General features: G+C 41.4%; 2 protein-coding genes across 8 annotated transcripts in view; one reads left to right on the top strand and one right to left on the bottom strand.

The window, feature by feature from the left end:
• LOC111834370 (DENN domain-containing protein 2D-like) overlaps positions 1 to 7,841 on the top strand; it is a 35,092-nt gene extending 27,251 nt beyond the window's left edge. For both annotated transcript variants that reach the window (XM_023793579.2, XM_023793581.2), the window contains 5 exons: positions 1,258 to 1,438; positions 1,759 to 1,809; positions 5,310 to 5,391; positions 6,047 to 6,292; positions 7,385 to 7,841. In XM_023793579.2, coding sequence (XP_023649347.2) covers positions 1,258 to 1,438; positions 1,759 to 1,809; positions 5,310 to 5,391; positions 6,047 to 6,292; positions 7,385 to 7,452 — 628 coding nt within the window. In that variant the 3' untranslated portion in view covers positions 7,453 to 7,841. The remainder of the gene's footprint in view (positions 1 to 1,257; positions 1,439 to 1,758; positions 1,810 to 5,309; positions 5,392 to 6,046; positions 6,293 to 7,384) is intronic.
• Positions 7,842 to 9,247: 1,406 nt separating this feature from the next.
• On the bottom strand, positions 9,248 to 16,614 carry LOC111834374 (DNA damage-regulated autophagy modulator protein 2-like). Of its 6 annotated transcripts, XR_002835998.2 has the most exons (10): positions 16,132 to 16,614; positions 13,944 to 14,147; positions 12,117 to 12,184; positions 11,631 to 11,773; positions 11,345 to 11,522; positions 10,494 to 10,576; positions 10,266 to 10,358; positions 9,941 to 10,109; positions 9,692 to 9,774; positions 9,248 to 9,427 (listed from the first exon to the last, which is right to left on the bottom strand). XR_002835998.2 is itself a non-coding variant. In XM_023793596.2 (9 exons), exons 2-8 carry the CDS (start codon positions 14,072 to 14,074, stop codon positions 9,987 to 9,989), a joined length of 819 nt encoding a protein of 272 aa, XP_023649364.1. In that variant the 5' UTR covers positions 14,075 to 14,147; positions 16,132 to 16,614; the 3' UTR covers positions 9,457 to 9,774; positions 9,941 to 9,986. The 6 variants fall into 6 exon arrangements, 5 of the variants coding, with proteins under 5 accessions (XP_023649364.1, XP_023649363.1, XP_023649362.1 ...); XM_023793596.2 differs by lacking the exon at positions 9,248 to 9,427 and having other exon boundaries at positions 9,457 to 9,774; XM_023793595.2 differs by lacking the exon at positions 9,248 to 9,427 and adding an exon at positions 14,945 to 15,013 and having other exon boundaries at positions 9,457 to 10,109; positions 16,132 to 16,585.
• Positions 16,615 to 18,219: the final 1,605 nt, after the last annotated feature.

The following is an 18,219-nucleotide window of genomic DNA, read 5'->3' as shown; positions in this document are numbered from 1 at the left end:
TACCTCTGCGGTGTTGCAGCACAGATGACATCCCTGACCTGAAGTATTATAACATCAACTATCTCGTTTACACCACATCTCATTGCAGGCGTAAGCAATTTAACGCTTATAAAAGGGTAATACTTTACTTGACGGGGCACAAGTAATGTGGTACTATGCTATTATTTATGTAACCACAAATAAAGTCTTAGTTGCATACTATTCTCATATTAATTCATCATTAATGAATAGCCAAGGTGACCTTGACACACATCATTGCCCACAGAGTCACTCACAGTGTAGCCCACCCCCCACTCTAGCAGACCCAAAGACCCCTCCTTAAAGAAGCAGTGAAATGTGGTCATGTTCAAACAGCTCTGCACACGGGTGCACACATCACTTACATCAAGGTGCACACGGGGTTGCACACATCACTTACATCAAGATGCACACGGGGTGCACTCATCACTTACATCAAGGTGCACACGGGGTGCACACATCACTTACATCAAGGTGCACACAGGTTGCACACATCACTTACATCAAGGTGCACACGGGTGCACACATCACTTACATCAGGGTGCACACATCACTTACATCAAGGTGCACACGGGGTGCACACATCACTTACATCAAGGTGCACACGGGGTGCACACATCACTTACATCAAGGTGCACACGGGTTGCACACATCACTTACATCAAGGTACACACGGGGTGCACACATCACTTACATCAAGGTGCACATGGGGTGCACACATCACTTACATTACATTGTTATCCACAGTCAAGGCTGCTTTACTTCACACTTTACAAGTGAACCATCTTTCCTGGAGTTGCTGTGTTAACATTAAATAGGATCAGAACTTGCAAATTTATGTTCACAAATGCATGTCCCTGTCCTAACTTTTTAGCTTTTCAGCGTTCCAAGCAGCAAGCATACTAAGCTTCCGGCACCAAGCGTGGCTGAGACCAGGCCATGGAGCTCTGCTCCTGAGCCAGCTTAGTACTCCTTCCCTGTGTTGCTCCACAGCTTTGTGAAGTTCATGTGTGATACATTACTCACCACTATTATAATGGAAAGGTTTGTCTTGTGAGTGCTTAGCCCTGCCTTCCAAAATGTGTCTATAAACTATTAGCATCTGAATTCAGTGTGAGTATATGATATGTGCTAGCTTTGATATTCACTTTAAGTAATGAAGCCTCAACATCCAAAGTCGATGTATACATGTGCCAGGTTTCTCTTTGGTGACGAATGACCCCCACCTCCCCATCTCAGCACGTTGTCCCAGGTCATCAATGCGGTGACGGCGCTGCTGTATCCCTTCGTTTGGCAGCACACCCTCATCTCCATTGTCCCTCAGATCCTCCTTACTGTAACCATGGCACCCACCCCCTTCCTATTGGGGGTGCAGAAGCACATGCTAAATGAAATCATGGAGGATGCTGACACCACCAATGTGAGTAACTTCTACGATCGGGCCTCTGTGCTGCTGCGTCTCACCTATGCACTGCCCTTCCTGACACTGAGGGCAGCCCAATCTACTGACAGCTTTAAAAAAGAACATAAAACCTTCCTTTTTATCAGATTTTATCATTCCTATTCCATTTTTTGCTTTATAGCTGTTTTTTTAGATTGTTTTTAGGTTTTGTAGCACCTACAGATTTTCTGCAATAAATCAAGGAAGAACATTACAGTAAGAGGAAAAGGGGGGGACGCAGGCCTTTGTGGGGCCCCTACCATTCATGGGTTAACTGAGACTTACTGCTTCTATTGTAGCTGCTGGTCGTGGATTTGTCTGAGGGAGCGGAAAAAAGGCTCTTTGTGAAGGTGAGTGTAACATCCCTCTGTGTAAACCTGTGTGGTTACGTCTATGTGAAGGCGAGTGTAACATCCTTCTGTGTATACCTGTGTGGTTACGTCTATGTGAAGGCGAGTGTAACATCCTTCTGTGTATACCTGTGTGGTTACGTCTATGTGAAGGTGAGTGTAACATCCTTCTGTGTATACCTGTGTGGTTACGTCTGTGTGAAGGCGAGTGTAACATCCTTCTGTGTATACCTGTGTGGTTACGTCTATGTGAAGGCGAGTGTAACATCCTTCTGTGTATACCTGTGTGGTTACGTCTATGTGAAGGCGAGTGTAACATCCTTCTGTGTATACCTGTGTGGTTACGTCTATGTGAAGGCGAGTGTAACATCCTTCTGTGTATACCTGTGTGGTTACGTCTATCTGAAGGCGAGTGTACATAACAACATAAGAACATAAGAAATTTACAAACGAGAGGAGGCCATTCGGCCCATCAAGCTCGTTTGGGGAGAACTTAGCTAATAGCTCAGAGTTGTTAAAATCTTATCTAGCTCTGATTTAAAGGAACCCATGGTTTTAGCTTCCACTACAATAGCAGGAAGACTATTCCATACTCTGACTACACGCTGTGTAAAGAAGTGCTTCCTCAAATTTGTTTTAAAATGTTCTCCCGCTAATTTCCACTTATGGCCACGAGTTCTAGTATTTAGACTAATATTGAAATAGTCATTTGGCTGAACAGCATCCAGACCCGTTAGAATCTTATAGACCTGAATCATATCCCCCCTTAGTCTCCTTTGCTCAAGGCTGAACAGATTCAGTTTCGCTAACCTCTCCTCGTAAGACATTCCTCTAAGACCAGGAATCATTCTCGTAGCTCTTCGTTGCACCTTTTCTAAGGCAGCAATGTCCTTCTTGAGGTATGGTGACCAAACCTGCACACAGTATTCTAGGTGGGGTCTTACCAAGGAATTATATAAGTGTAACATCACCTCCCTTGACTTAAACTCCACACATCTAGAGATATAACCCAACATGCTGTTCGCCTTTTTTATTGCTTCCCCACATTGGCGAGAGTGGGACATGGAAGCATCAACATACATACCGAGATCTTTCTCGTAATCAGCTACCTTTATTTCAGTGGAACCCATAAAATATCTGTACTGTATATTTCTGCTCCCTGCATGGATTACCTTACATTTATCTGTGTTAAATTTCATCTGCCAAGTATCAGCCCAGTCGCTAATTAAATCCAGATCCCGTTGAAGCCTCTCTGCTGCTAGATTAGTATCTGCTACCCCGCCCACCTTAGTGTCGTCCGCAAATTTAACCAGTTTACTGTATGTATTCGTGTCAATATCATTAATGTAAATTAGGAACAATAGTGGTCCTAAAATTGAACCCTGCGGTACCCCACTATAAACGGAGGCCCACTGTGACATAGTGCCTCTAATAACTACTCGCTGCTTCCTATCAGTTAGCCAGTTTTTGATCCAAGCTGCCACAGTTCCTAAAATTCCTGCAGCTTTAAGCTTTAACAAAAGCCGTTTGTGGGGGACAACATCAAAGGCTTTCTGGAAATCTAAGTAAATCACATCATAGGCCTTTTTGTGATCAATTTCACTTGTAGCTTCCTCAAAGAACTCAAGCAGATTCGTTAAGCAGGATCTACCTCTCCTAAATCCATGTTGGCTATCCTATATAATGTTATTTGCATCTAGGTAATCTACCATTTTCACTTGAATTATAGCTTCCATTATTTTTCCAGTAATGCTAGTTAAACTGATTGGCCTATAGTTTGCTGGATTACTTCTATCCCCTTTTTTGAATATGGGTGTTATATTAGCATGCTTCCAATCTGATGGTACCACACCCGCAGATAACGATTTCTGGAATATTAAAGTCAAAGGTTGGCTAATAATATCCCTCATCTCTTTCAAGACTGTAACATCCTTCTGTGTATACCTGTGTGGTTACGTCTGTGTGAAGGCGAGTGTAACATCCTTCTGTGTATACCTGTGTGGTTACGTCTATGTGAAGGCGAGTGTAACATCCTTCTGTGTATACCTGTGTGGTTACGTCTATGTGAAGGCGAGTGTAACATCCTTCTGTGTATACCTGTGTGGTTACGTCTATGTGAAGGCGAGTGTAACATCCTTCTGTGTATACCTGTGTGGTTACGTCTGTGTGAAGGCGAGTGTAACATCCTTCTGTGTATACCTGTGTGGTTACGTCTATGTGAAGGCGAGTGTAACATCCTTCTGTGTATACCTGTGTGGTTACGTCTATGTGAAGGCGAGTGTAACATCCTTCTGTGTATACCTGTGTGGTTACGTCTATGTGAAGGCGAGTGTAACATCCTTCTGTGTATACCTGTGTGGTTACGTCTATGTGAAGGCGAGTGTAACATCCTTCTGTGTATACCTGTGTGGTTACGTCTGTGTGAAGGCGAGTGTAACATCCTTCTGTGTATACCAGTGTGGTTACGTCTATGTGAAGGCGAGTGTAACATCCTTCTGTGTATACCTGTGTGGTTACGTCTGTATGAAGGCGAGTGTAACATCCTTCTGTGTATACCTGTGTGGTTACGTCTATGTGAAGGCGAGTGTAACATCCTTCTGTGTATACCTGTGTGGTTACGTCTGTATGAAGGCGAGTGTAACATCCTTCTGTGTATACCTGTGTGGTTACGTCTATGTGAAGGCGAGTGTAGCATCCTTCTGTGTATACCTGTGTGGTTACGTCTATGTGAAGGCGAGTGTAACATCCTTCTGTGTATACCTGTGTGGTTACGTCTGTATGAAGGCGAGTGTAACATCCTTCTGTGTATACCTGTGTGGTTACGTCTATGTGAAGGCGAGTGTAACATCCTTCTGTGTATACCTGTGTGGTTACGTCTATGTGAAGGCGAGTGTAACATCCTTCTGTGTATACCTGTGTGGTTACGTCTGTGTGAAGGCGAGTGTAACATCCTTCTGTGTAAACCTGTGTGGTTACGTCTATGTGAAGGCGAGTGTAACATCCTTCTGTGTATACCTGTGTGGTTACGTCTGTGTGAAGGCGAGTGTAACATCCTTCTGTGTATACCTGTGTGGTTACGTCTGTGTGAAGGCGAGTGTAACATCCTTCTGTGTATACCTGTGTGGTTACGTCTGTGTGAAGGCGAGTGTAACATCCTTCTGTGTATACCTGTGTGGTTACGTCTATGTGAAGGCGAGTGTAACATCCTTCTGTGTATACCTGTGTGGTTACGTCTGTGTGAAGGCGAGTGTAACATCCTTCTGTGTATACCTGTGTGGTTACGTCTATGTGAAGGCGAGTGTAACATCCTTCTGTGTATAACTGTGCAGTTATGTCTATAAGCATGAGTTTAAAAGTGCGTGTACACATCTGAATGTGTCTGCCATATGAAGGACATTTTCTTGGAACCTCACAAGAAAACCATTTTGTGAGACAACAAATACTTCCCTGTATAGCCAATAACAGTCCAGTTCCTCATTCTGTATTAATCCTTTTCACAGGTAGGGGATGAATCATCTATATTGCCCCCAAAACTCCAAGAGGAACTCCTGCAGGAATTAAGCACCAGAAAAGAAAATTCAAGTAAGGGTTATTTTATTATATTCTCAATTTATCAGTATATAGAAAATGATGTTTAAATTGGTAACTTTCACAGCTGAATTGTGACCAGTACATTAGAGCTGAACAACCTTTGTTTGCAATTACCGTATTGTGGGACCCGTCAAAGTACAATGTAATAGCCAAAATGATTACCTCCGCAGCAGAAGGTGATGTTCCCTGACACTGGGAGATTACATCACCCAGGTACAGTGGTTAGAGTTGCCCAATCAAGTGCCAAGTTGCAGTAAATTGCTGTTTTACACCCTGAGCATTCAGCAAACTTGCACATTCTCTGTCTTTATCCTCTGGAACGAATGTATATATACAAATGTAAATGGTAAAGGTAGAATTCTTTGAATAAAATCCAAGATGTGATGAAATACTGTGAAAATCAACAGGTGAAAATCAATTATTTGACACCACTGAATTCCACAGTTAGAATTGACTGATGTATAATCAGCATTTGAACAGGTGTTGATGTTAAATTATGACTATTCTGGTCATTCTGCCATGACAAGACCAGCCTGCAGCTGCACTAATCAGATCATTCAACAGGCCAAAGAACAGACTTTCCATCATTAAATGGACCAGAGTTTGTTTTGAATACTCTGCTCTCTACCACCCCCTGCTTGACTAGGTCCAGAGGAACTGAAGAAGGTGGTTTCAGAAGCTTTTGTGTCCTTCTTCGTGAAGACAGTTGGTCATTTTGCCCAGTATGTCAAGCCACAGGATGGAAACCAGCCTGCCTCATTTCACAAGCGGAGCTTTTACAAGGCCATTGAACCGAAGGCTGTACGGCACTTTGTCAAGAAGTTCCTGCTGACACAGATGTTCGACCTCTTCATTCAGGAGGCGGAGCAAAGACAGGGAGCTGCCCAAGGAGGTTAGCTGGGGGTTAGTGGGTCATTAGCAGCGTATAGCAGGACACGAGCTGCAAAGGGTTGATCAGCAGGCAGCAGCTAACATTGTGCTAAAGGACACAACCTTGTAACCAAAGCTAATGCTCCACTATTACACCCTGAATGAAGGTACTTACCTTGAATGGTCTTAATGGAATAATTATTATATTATTCAAACTTTTACTTAATTTAGCTCCACATGGAAACTTTGCCCAATAAATTAAAAAAAAATTCTTCAATCACTTGTTTTCATTAGCATCAGATGTATCCATTAAAGCAGCTACACTGCAAATAGCTGGCAGAGTGTCTCTAGAAAGATGCATTATAGGTGATATTTATAACCAATCACAGGAGAGTAAATATGTATGCAGACTGCTCTGCGGTCTGTCTTGCTTGGACTTTTAGTTACTTTACTGGTACTGGAGAATTACTTTCCTGGTATAATAGCAGTTACCCTTCCTGACAGTTCTCTGCCGTTAGCACCTTTTTAACTCCATCATCTTGGTCCGTGTGGGAAAGTGCACCTCTGTACGAGTATGTTTGGCACATCATTAAGTTCTAGCTGAATATCCAACTAAGTCTGCCCAGATGTTTGTCAGAGTGGCTTCAGATGTCCCGTGTTTCCGTGGATACACCTGTCAGCCATCTCATGAGCCATGTGAGAAGCTAGGCCCACGGTTTCTGCTGTGCTGGTCATTATTCTGAGCGACAAAGGGTTATTACTGACTACACCAGCATATATAATTAATGTGTATTTAAGGAGCGTGAGTGTCCTGTCAGCTGGTGAGCAGAACCACATGGCACAGGCCTCATTACAGGAAGGGAAGGACACACAAGTACAGAAACAAAGGACCAGATAGACGAGCTAAAAAATAAAGCTGGGTGCCTCCCACAGAACCACAATATATCTTTTTTGGGAACTAATTAACACAAAAACCATGGTCACCTGACCCTCCCTCCTGTGCTGGCCACACCCCTTTTATACTGACCACACCCCTTTATACTGGCCACAACCCCTTTGTACTGGGAGCTCTTTGGGTTACTAATTCGGTGCCTTCATCCTTTGTCTTTTTTAGGGCATTTTTGCAGAAAGATTGTTGAATACCAAGAAAAGAAGAAAAAAGAAAAGGCAAAGAAACACTAGGATGGACATTGTATCATACAAACTGTGAACCAAGGCATAGAAAAATGTATGAATGAGGTACATGTAGATAGCCGTGGTTTTTAAATGTAATGAAAGTAAATAATTCTGTATTTTGTGTGTTTTTTACGTGAAACAATATGGTTTCAGGTTCATTTTAAGATGAGATTTTGAATCTTGCTTTTGAGAGATAATTTAATCAAGTGCTGTAAGGGAAATTAAGATAAGACTGGTGGTTCAGCAGATGGCTTGAACATGTGGATGGGTGTGAAGCAGAGAATGTGACAGTACTCTCATCAGTAGGATGTTCTGAGAAGTTCCTTCTCAAGGCCTCCTGACACTGGACTTCCTCGCGTACGTGGTAGAGTTGAAATAAAATGTTTTACTTCAAACTGTGGTCACTGCTGAGTTCATTATTAAATAATTTGGTCAAAAACATTGATCATATGCATGAAAAAAATCATTGTAATAACTCAAAACCGTTGTCTGGAATCATTGTAATGATGAAGAATGACTAAATGTTTCTAAATACCATTGGTTAAATCGATCAATGACTACTCATTCACAATTCTTGAATAATGCATATCAATAGAGGTTACTGTTAAAATTTTCGAAAAAGCAGGAATGAATTTATGAGCTCACACACATATAAACACTATCAATTTCTCAACTAAAGCTGGACTGAAAATCAGTTGTGTGGGATCACAATCAAATTACTTTTGGTAGGCTACACACTCCTGGTTCTGGAGGCTAACCGTTTCAATGGACCAGATAGGAAAATAAGTGTAAATGAGTTTATTTAGGGGTACTAGGGCTCAAAGGTTTGACTGGGAAGGACCTCTGCAAAGTGTACTCACTCCAGGTTAGTACTATAGCATCCCGGGACAGCTGCCCTCTGCTTGTAAAACAGAATCTAAGTGAATGGCATTGTGTGGAGAGTCACATATGGCATCATAACATCAAATATTTCATTTTAAAATTCTGCTATGAAAACGAATAACTTGTATTTTCTAAACTACAACTTCTAAATCTCATGTACATAGAATTAAATACAGGGCCAAGATACAGATTTAATCGGCACACAGGGCAGACCAAGATCAGTCACCCTTTAACACAATACTACAACAGCAGCTCAAAATCCACCAAAAGTTAATCTCTCTGAACTTCCCATGAACCTCCGACGACCATGCATGCCAAGGACTAAAAAAAATCAACTTACGGTAAATTTCGCAAGTGTTGTCTCAAACTCCTGTCACTTTTTACATCAAATGTGTTGACATATATGTATATAATTAACCAAAACGGTACAGTAATTTCCCCGTGTTGATATGTGGGCTGCTTTTCGGCTAAAAATATCGCCGATCGTTTTTAGGTTATAGAGATACCCCGATTCACCACTTTAATTTTAACGGTCTACATTTTAAATACCCGGAAAATCTGTTGCATACTTCGCGACGCAAACACTAAATAGATTTTTCTTTGCCACACCATCTAGTTTTAAAACTACCGGGACTTTTATTAATCTCGTTTTCCCCATATACTAATACCACGGAATGTGAGGAAATTCCCAGTAAACTCGGTGATTTCCCCATATTTCTCAGCAGCACCAACGTTTACGGAAACTTTATTTGGGAACTCAGTTTTAAAGGACCAGTAGGCCTATCCCATTAAAGATCCGGGGAAGGGTTGTGCAGCGTTGTGAAGCGTTGACTCGCTTATGCGTAAAACATACCATATACCATTAGCTCACGAAAAACTACTCCGGGCACAAAAATGAAGACGGAGATTACTGTGAAAGTTTCCTGGAAAGCATAGTTCATTAGCTTGTCATTACATACAAATTGCTCTGATCCCATTTACTGAATATTTGTAGTAGAACTCAAGTAATTTCAAGCCAAACGTAGAGTCGTTTCACATGTTGATCCTGTTTTCACGTACATTTGTACAATTCCTTCTGCAGAACACATAGCGGTAATGACTGTGAAAAAAACAGCACCAGGATAAACATTTCATTGAAATAAATCCTCTCATTCATTAAATATACAGTATTTAATATAAAAGTAATATTAAAAAAAGTCATATAAAAACAAGCTGCAATTCATGTTTTGTAGGAAATATTCAAGTGGGAATGAAGTCATTAATTACGTTACATTTATCACATATTTTATAAAGTGAATACACTGTGGTAATACGTTTCCTCAATATGAAAAACGTATTCAGAACTAACTTTCATGATTTTTACCTGAGCAGGATTAGAACGTTTGGCTGAACAGTCCCAAAAGACACCGCGATATTGTGGCCTTGTGCTGAACAGCTTGTGGATTTCTTCAGTTCAATATTTAAAAATGAAAAACACATCTCAATGAAAGGTAAGCTGGTTAATGGTGCCAACTTTGTGAAGTAGTTCCATTCTGAAAAAAATTCAGGAGGCCTACACTTAATGGTTAAAGAGCTATTTAGTTTGATGAGAGAACTTTGACATGACTGTTACTTAAATGATGCTGTGGCAGTCCTCCTTCCAGAATGGGGACCCTTGCTCAAATATTCCCAGCCAGCAATGGGGATTCCTCTCTGTGGTGTAAGCGGGAACTCTCATTGTAGCGTGTAGAGTCATACAGGTGGTTGCTCCTCAGTTCAGCCTCTGCCCGCAGTGTGATTTTCTGGTAAAGGAAGATATACATTTAAATATTACATTTTAGACTCGGCTCCAGAGACATTGTACTGCATAAGTGGTTTTAAGGTGAATGGATGAATGAAAGCATGTAATGTTTCTACCCACATACATACAGAGGAACATGTGGGAACGGGGGTGTTACCTGGAAGTCACGTATGTAGGTAAGGAAGAATGTAACAAAGGAGAAAGCGACAGACCACTCAGCTATAGTGCTGACCAGGTGGGCTGTGTAGGCCTGCAACAGGAGAGATGAGAGTCAGGCTAAGGTGCACAGTGAGAAGGAATGAGAAGGACAAACACAAGCAGAGGGGCTCAGTGACATATCGTGTAAGCTAGTGGCCTCACACACACACAAACACCAAGACCTCACAGGCATCCCAGGGACCCAGTGCGACTTCAGGATCACATCAACAGCAGGCAGACTGCTGTAGCTGATGGCTGAAGACACAATCACTGCAGGTAAGGATTAAGGCTTAGAGAACACTGGTCTGGCAGGGCATGCTCCCTCAACATTACTCAAGAAACAGCTGAGGAATATCACTGCATTCCAGCTCTGTTCAAACCCAAAGACAAAGAAATCATGCAGGATTGTACCACAGTATAATGAACACACTACCCCCCCCCCCCAAAATAAAATAAAAATAAAAAAAACAGGCAGCAACACACTTCCAGATTACAGCTGGGAGGCTGAACACAGCCCCAGCCCTCTAGCATTCCCTGCCTGGCCCTGGGCCCCGGAGAGGTGCTTCCCCTTCTGATCTTAACCTTTTATCACTTTTAGGCGATGAGCCTTGTGTTTTAGGTATAAATCTGTCTGAAACCGAACAGTAAGTGTAAAGGATTGTTCTTCTGATCGCCTAACTGATCATGGTTCTACTGGGCGTAGAGATTTTAACTGGGATGGTACTTATTAGAGCAACACTTTTCCACAGTTGTGACCAGTTCCCCAGTCTCAACAATGCCAGCTTGTCCACAGGGTTTACCTGACATGTCTAATCTGTGATTTTACCATGTGTAGCATTGTTTAATAACCAATAACAGAATTTTATTATATCACCATGTCCACCTACTTCCTGTCAACTTGCCCATTCTTTCAATCTGCTTCCAGTTTCAGCCTCTAGCTTGGACTTCAGCCACCTGCCTTACATGCAGTAGACATTACGGTTTTAATTGGTGATCCCTCCTGCTCGGCAGTATCACTGGAACGTTCTGGAAGGATACTGATGATAATACTGGCCAAGCTCCACAGGCCCATGGCCAAGCGCACCAGGAACACCCTCTTGCTGTGGACGTGTGGCTGCATGTGGTAGGACACTGCCGACTCCACCAGGACATACAGCATCCCCAGGCCAAAGGTCATGGCAGCCCCCAGAAGGTGCATGAAGAGCAGGGTGCTTTTCTGCATCGAGTAGCATAAGGAAAATAATCAGTTATGCAGCCACACAGGCAGGGAGTGCTGCTGTCATGGACTGAATCTGAGAGTGAGTGGCTGGGCCTCTGGTCATACCTGGAAATTGGCAACAACACACATTCCCAGGCAGCTCCCGAAGCCCAGAGCCAGGCCGAGTGCATTCAGGCAGTGTACTCTGTGTTTCTCCCTCATCATCAGGACCTGCACTTGTTTGTAACGCACATACATGGTTGCCATACCTGCAGACAGAGTGCAACATAGGAAAACCTCACTATGCAGCCATATTACTGTATTAAACATGCAAATATGTTTAACATCAAATAAACATTAATGTATGCTTTATATTGATTATATTCATTATAAAATCTTCTTACCAACTTGATGAAATTAAAAGGTTCTTTTACGAATTGCCTCCCCTCAATATTTGGGTGACAGTTATCTCTCATCTGGATTAATTACAGTTTATTCTTTTTTAACAGTATCACTTCCAGCTTAGGTTTTACTTTTGACTGTCTTTATGAACATCAGTCATCAAAAGACTAAGAGCCTATCAGTGCCAGACAAATATAAAACCATTACTACCTAGGAAGGAGGAGATATTGAGCATTATCCCAAACAAACAGCGTTCTGGAGGCTGGGTGCCAGAGTCACTGTAAATGCAGCAGACAGAAAGGCAGATGTCAGAACAGGTGTATGTAGTCCACACCCTTAACAATTAGCCATGGATGTGTGATATTGGTCAGCAAATTTAACCGAAATTGTGGGAGAAAACTGGCTTTTGTTAATCTTAGTCTGATCATGTGACATCATGTCATCCTTCATAACACTAAATAATAAACATTTATAAATGATTATAAACAATTTCATAGACTAACAAAATATTGTATTATGTATTTAATAAGATTTTTCATGTGAAGATCCCTGAACAGGACAAGGGGGTATGAAAAATGAATGAACAGCATAAATCAATATGAAACTTATTTGCATACTGCACATCTATTGGCTCCTGCCCTTACAAGAATTTCTTTAAGCACAAACTCACAGCATGATTGGAAAAATATAATTAAAATGTAAAACAAAAGACATTACAACTCTTCTTTGGTATTTTCCCCCAATTGCCCTTGTTTACAATCTGACAAATTCCATTTGCTAAACAAGATTATCAAGGAGTAGAAACAGATCAAATCAGCAACCTAGGCTAAAGGAAATTTACATTCCAAATAAGCAATGATGTATGATGTGTTTTCACAAATGCACAACTAGGTTTTACCATGTGTGTGTACTTAAGGTAGAGATACGGCATAATGCAAGACATCTGTTTGTTGGCCGTTCATCAACCCTACGTTAAATGTTTGCCTTCAAGCACATAACTCAGTTTCCAAGAGACACCTTGTGGTCAATCCTCAAACTACATCAATCAGAACCAGTTACAAAAGGGTGGAATGGTTATTCACAATGACAATTTAAAATACACAAATGATAATCGGTTCATTAAGAAAATCCGAGATTGGTAGACTTACCATAAGCTTCACACTATGTGAATACAACAAAGCTAAAGAGATCTTTATCAAGAACTTGTATCCAGAGAAACAAAGAAATCTTACAGTTATATACAGTTTGGCCCAGAGGTTTGGAAATTTAGGCTAAATACATATTAATTTATGATGAGTAAGCTTGCCAAATAGAATAGTTGGTCCCTTTGTGGAATCTGTGTTACTCTGTGAGGGCCACAGCCTTCAGTGCCGCGGTCTTCCTGGGAGGCCACAAGGGCTGTACATTACACTGGGTCCACAGAGGAACAAAATTACACTGGGTCCACAGAGGAACAAAATTACACTGGGTCCACAGAGTTACAAAATTACACTGGGTCCACAGAGGAACAAAATTACACTGGGTCCACAGAGTTACAAAATTACACTGGGTCCACAGAGGAACAAATTTGAGAGGATATAATAAAGTAGAAAAAATGTTCTTCCACTTGCAGTGACAAAAATGTAAGCAACACTCTTAACTACTTTAGTACAATCTTTAATAACAAATAATAGCATACTGATTATCTAATACAAACTGATAAGATTCAAGAATGATCAAAATTACTTTGTTCAAGTAACAAAAAACTGCAGCATTACAGATAGAAGGACAGGACTTTGGTGACCTTAATTGGATCAGTTACTGAGGATGGATGGATGCTTTGGATATAAACCTAAAATGACCCAATAATTATCATAATAACATACCTCTTTCCAGCTAACCAAAGGCTCTTCATTTTATTACCAGATTTGGGTTCACTTTGTCTCCTGCCAGTCAATCACTCACCAGCGTCTGCTGCTAATCCACCACTCTGCAAAGCCACTTCCTCCTGCTATTCCCCTCACCAACATGTCTTATCCAGTTCTTGTTGGTCCTCACCTTATATAGGGCAACCAGGGATCCACGTGGCTCAACATTACAGCTATGACATAAGGCAACATGAAGGTGGCCGTTGAGCAGACCACCAGGAATGCAGGGAGTGCACAGAGTCCCTCCTGGAACCACCACATGGGAAGAACGCAGAGGTGGGTCTAGCAGAAGAGCTGGTGTGATCCTGCGCACTGCTGCTGTACTCGAATGAGCCTAACCCAGAGAGAGGGAAATGCAGAGCATTAAGTAATGCGAGTCAGTCAAGATGAAGAAATAATGAACAGCTGACTGCCGATTGGCTATGCGGTTTAAATCACCCAAAGCTCCTCCTCATATGATTATCTCACAGCACGTTTACGTCACATTTTTTTCTCAGGCAACAGCATAGAGCAAAAGTAGGGCAACCTGGAACCACACAAGCCGACAATGCCGGTCAACCCCAGGCAGCCAGTAACACAACACAGGCACACAGAGACAGTGGCCGTCCTTTGCAATTACAGAAATGCAGCTATTATTATGAAATGCTTTTTTAAACAGATCATTTTTTTTCCTTTACTGAAATAATTGGTTACCACAAATAGATAAAACAGAATTTCCTGAGTTCAGAACAAATGTGCACTGCAAATATAGGTGAACCCCAAGCTGAATTACCTAAATAAAGTAAGCAAGTATAATCAGGTGGGTAAATTAATAGGTAAGGAAAAGTTAACCAGACTGATCTTTAGGAAACGGTCTGCTCTGCAGACTGCAAACAAGAATGTTATCTATAAGTGTATGTAAACACACTAGTGAGTGTGCATAAGTCTGGTGAAGGTTATAATCACAACAAAATACTGCTCTCCATCAAACCACTGTGGGAGAGTATTTAAAATAACAATGACTGACTACAAATGGCTATCTTTCTAAAAGAACACCAAGTCATAAGAAAAATTAATCAAGCAAAACACAACCCAAGAAAAGCATCCAAAATTCTAGAAGTCTCTCTTGCTGCATATGATGTTCTGGTTTACCTCTCAGCAATAAGAGAAATGTTGGATAGATCTTCATGTGAAGGCATTCCACAAAGACCGTTCTGTCATCTAAAAAGAACCCAAATATCTATTTAAGTTTACCAAAGATATTGCCTAGACAAAGCTGAATATTTTTGAAGCCTTTTCTTTAATAGTTTTGTTACAAATAAAAATGTCATCCTTCCAAGAAAACTCAACAATGGCCACTAAAAACACCTCTACTGTAAATCATGAGGAAGGGAGTGTCAGTGTCAATATCTGTGGCTGACATTCTAAAGTTGGCTGAAACTGCAGTGAGTGTTCATGTTCCAGTCAAAATGCTGTAGCAGGAAGCTAGCTGTTCATAGCAGATAGCCTCAAACCTCACTCATTTGAGGAGTTGAAATATGCCAGAGATTACACCCTAAAAGCACATATGTTAAAAACAATAAATGTAAACACATCCATGTATCTAGTTAAGGGCAACACAATGTGTGAGTTTTACTAAAAGCAGTTTGTTCCCCCGTTTAACACAGGCAGTGCATTAAATGTTTTTGACACAAAAGTGTTACAATCAAAAGAACTGAGATACTGTACATGCAGTTACCCAGCAGACAATGTCAACTGAACTTCAGTGTGCAGTGTGATTGGAACAGGTATTTAAGACATAGAGTTGTCAATTAACCATTCTTAGGATGTATCAGTGGCTGTAAGAGAAATTTAATTGTAAGAGTCATCTCTTGGTGTAAATTGGGGTGCCAAGCATTTTAAGTGGAAGGGCATTATAAATAAGTTTATGAACAGTGCTGTTGTATGTGGCAGTGTGGTCCTGGGCGAATGATACGTCATGTCACTGTATACCTGACTATGACAGTAAAAGCCCACTTGACTTCCTAGTGGTTTTGACAGTTGGTTCAGCTGCCTGTTCTGGTTAAGTAACAAATGTCCGAAGTCTGGTTGTTAGGGTCAGGGAGAGCAGAAGCCCCGTCTACGGCACATCCAGCGTGCCTCAGTTTGGGATTTCTGTTTAGGCTGTGGTTAAATCGCTAAAGCAATACTGTTTGAACATACCCGCGTTCACAAGTGTGCATAAGGGTGCACGTTGTCCTATTTTATTTATCTTGGTAGATAAGCGTCAAATTAAAACATTCAACCAGATATACTACCAGTTCCAAAGAAGAAGGCAAATAGCCGTTTGGGCAACATACCTTTACGTAAATGGTGGTCAGTCCAAAACCTGACCAAAAAGAAGTTAGACACCGCAATGCTCCGCAGTCATTACGCTAGATGCAGTTCTGTTTTTAACTTCTTTCTTTTTCTCCTTTTTCGTAAGACGGGGGCTTCTTTCGGGGGGTCAATAGACAAAATGTTACCATTCACTGAATGATGGCAAAGCGGAAATAAAAGTAGAACATCCTGTGCGGTTAAAGATTGCGCCTGAGTGCATTTACAGTTTCAGCCGTATACGAAGTTCGTCTAGAAAAACATGTATGCTATAAAATCTGTTTACTGCGCAAAAATATTACCTTAGATGGTAATGTTTTGGTGTGATCAACTGAACTTTGCCTGATCTACTTTTCAAAATGTTGTAACAGATATTAAGAAATAGATGAGCAACTGAAAAATCAGAAGCCTCTGTTACACAATTCAAGTCAGAACCTGTGATAGTCTGATGCATGTCGGCGTTAACGGTCAAAATTGTTGCGGTATTTTCATTGTAATGGAAACGTTTCTGTTCTTCCATCTGGGTATGAACTGCTAAGTGGGTGAATGTTATGCCGGGAGGTTTTAATTAATCAAAACACAATATAGCAATTCAATATAGTGTCATTACAGCATTCTAATAGTAATGAGACAGTATTTTCAGTAGGCCAGTAACATATCGTTATATAAACTAGACAGAAATTTCGGTTAAAAGATTCTCTTGATATGACAATACTACCTTCACTAACTCTATACTAATCTATAAATAGACAAAACTCTATACTAATCCATAATAGAATTTATTCAGAAGTGAAAAGCAACTGTAATTCGTCTTTTCAGAGTTTGGTAAATTCGATCGACCGTACCTAATTTTGTCTTCAAAATTCCAGACAAGCACGGTTAAAGATTGTTATAGAAACGAAGAATTTTACTTATTAAAGCGGATGATAAACAATAAATTAATACATTTTAATGACTTCTTTTAGCCTGGAAGGTTTGATAAAAAGTGAAAAAAGAAAAAGGTACTACAACAAAGCTGGACTTGTCGACCAAATTATTTTTAGGCAAGCAACGCCATCTAGTTTTCAGGTCGTTTATTGAATAGCGGTGAAGCTGATTAGATGTAAAATATTACTGAAATACAGCACCCCGAAGAGGATACGACTTGCCAATAGGAAGCACAAATTGTACTCGCATAAGAATTCTTAATTATGATTTCTAAAAGGATTTATTAAAATACTAAGTTTAATACATTTAAATTTCGCTAATAACCAGCGAGTGCAATATATAACAATTTTGTTATATATTCTTCAAACTGATGTTATTTGTCTGTGCGGATTCCAATGCCCCAGTGCAGTGACGGGGACACTGTGGCCAACAGTTCCCAATCCTGTGGTCTGTGCGGATCCCAATGCCCCAGTGCAGTGATGGGGACACTGTGGCTAACAGGTCCCAATCCTGTGGTCTGTGCGGGCCCCAATGACCCAGTGCAGTGATGGGGACACTGTGGCTAACAGGTCCCAATCCTGTGGTCTGTGCGGGCCCCAATGCAGTGATGGGGACACTGTGGCTAACAGGTCCCAATCCTGTGGTCTGTGCGGGCCCCAATGACCCAGTGCAGTGACGGGGACACTGTGGCCAACAGGTTAGCCCATCCTGTGGTCTGTGCGGATCCCAATGCCCCAGTGCAGTGATGGGGACACTGGCTAACAGGTCCCAATCCTGTGGTCTGTGCGGGTCCCAATGCCCCAGTGCAGTGATGGGGACACTGGCTAACAGGTCCCAATCCTGTGGTCTGTGCGGGTCCCAATGCCCCAGTGCAGTGACGGGGACACGGTGCTGTTCAAATGGTGCCATCCTTTGGTTGAGATGTAAAAAAAAAACACCACCTTAGCTACCATGCGGCAAGTGTACTGGTGCAGAATGGCTGCCGTTACACCATCCAGGTGGATGCTACACAACGATGGTGGTTCAAGTGCTTCTGTAAAGTGCTTTGGGTGTCTTGGAAAGCACTATACAAGTATGACATTCACATCTGACTTGATCCAGTCACATGTTTTGCAATTATATATAATTACATGAAAATTGTGTGT

Source organism: Paramormyrops kingsleyae, chromosome 6, assembly GCF_048594095.1.
Source record: "Paramormyrops kingsleyae isolate MSU_618 chromosome 6, PKINGS_0.4, whole genome shotgun sequence".
NCBI lineage: Eukaryota > Metazoa > Chordata > Actinopteri > Osteoglossiformes > Mormyridae > Paramormyrops > Paramormyrops kingsleyae.
Note: the sequence above shows the minus strand (reverse complement) of the source record. Positions and strands in the feature narration are given on the sequence as shown.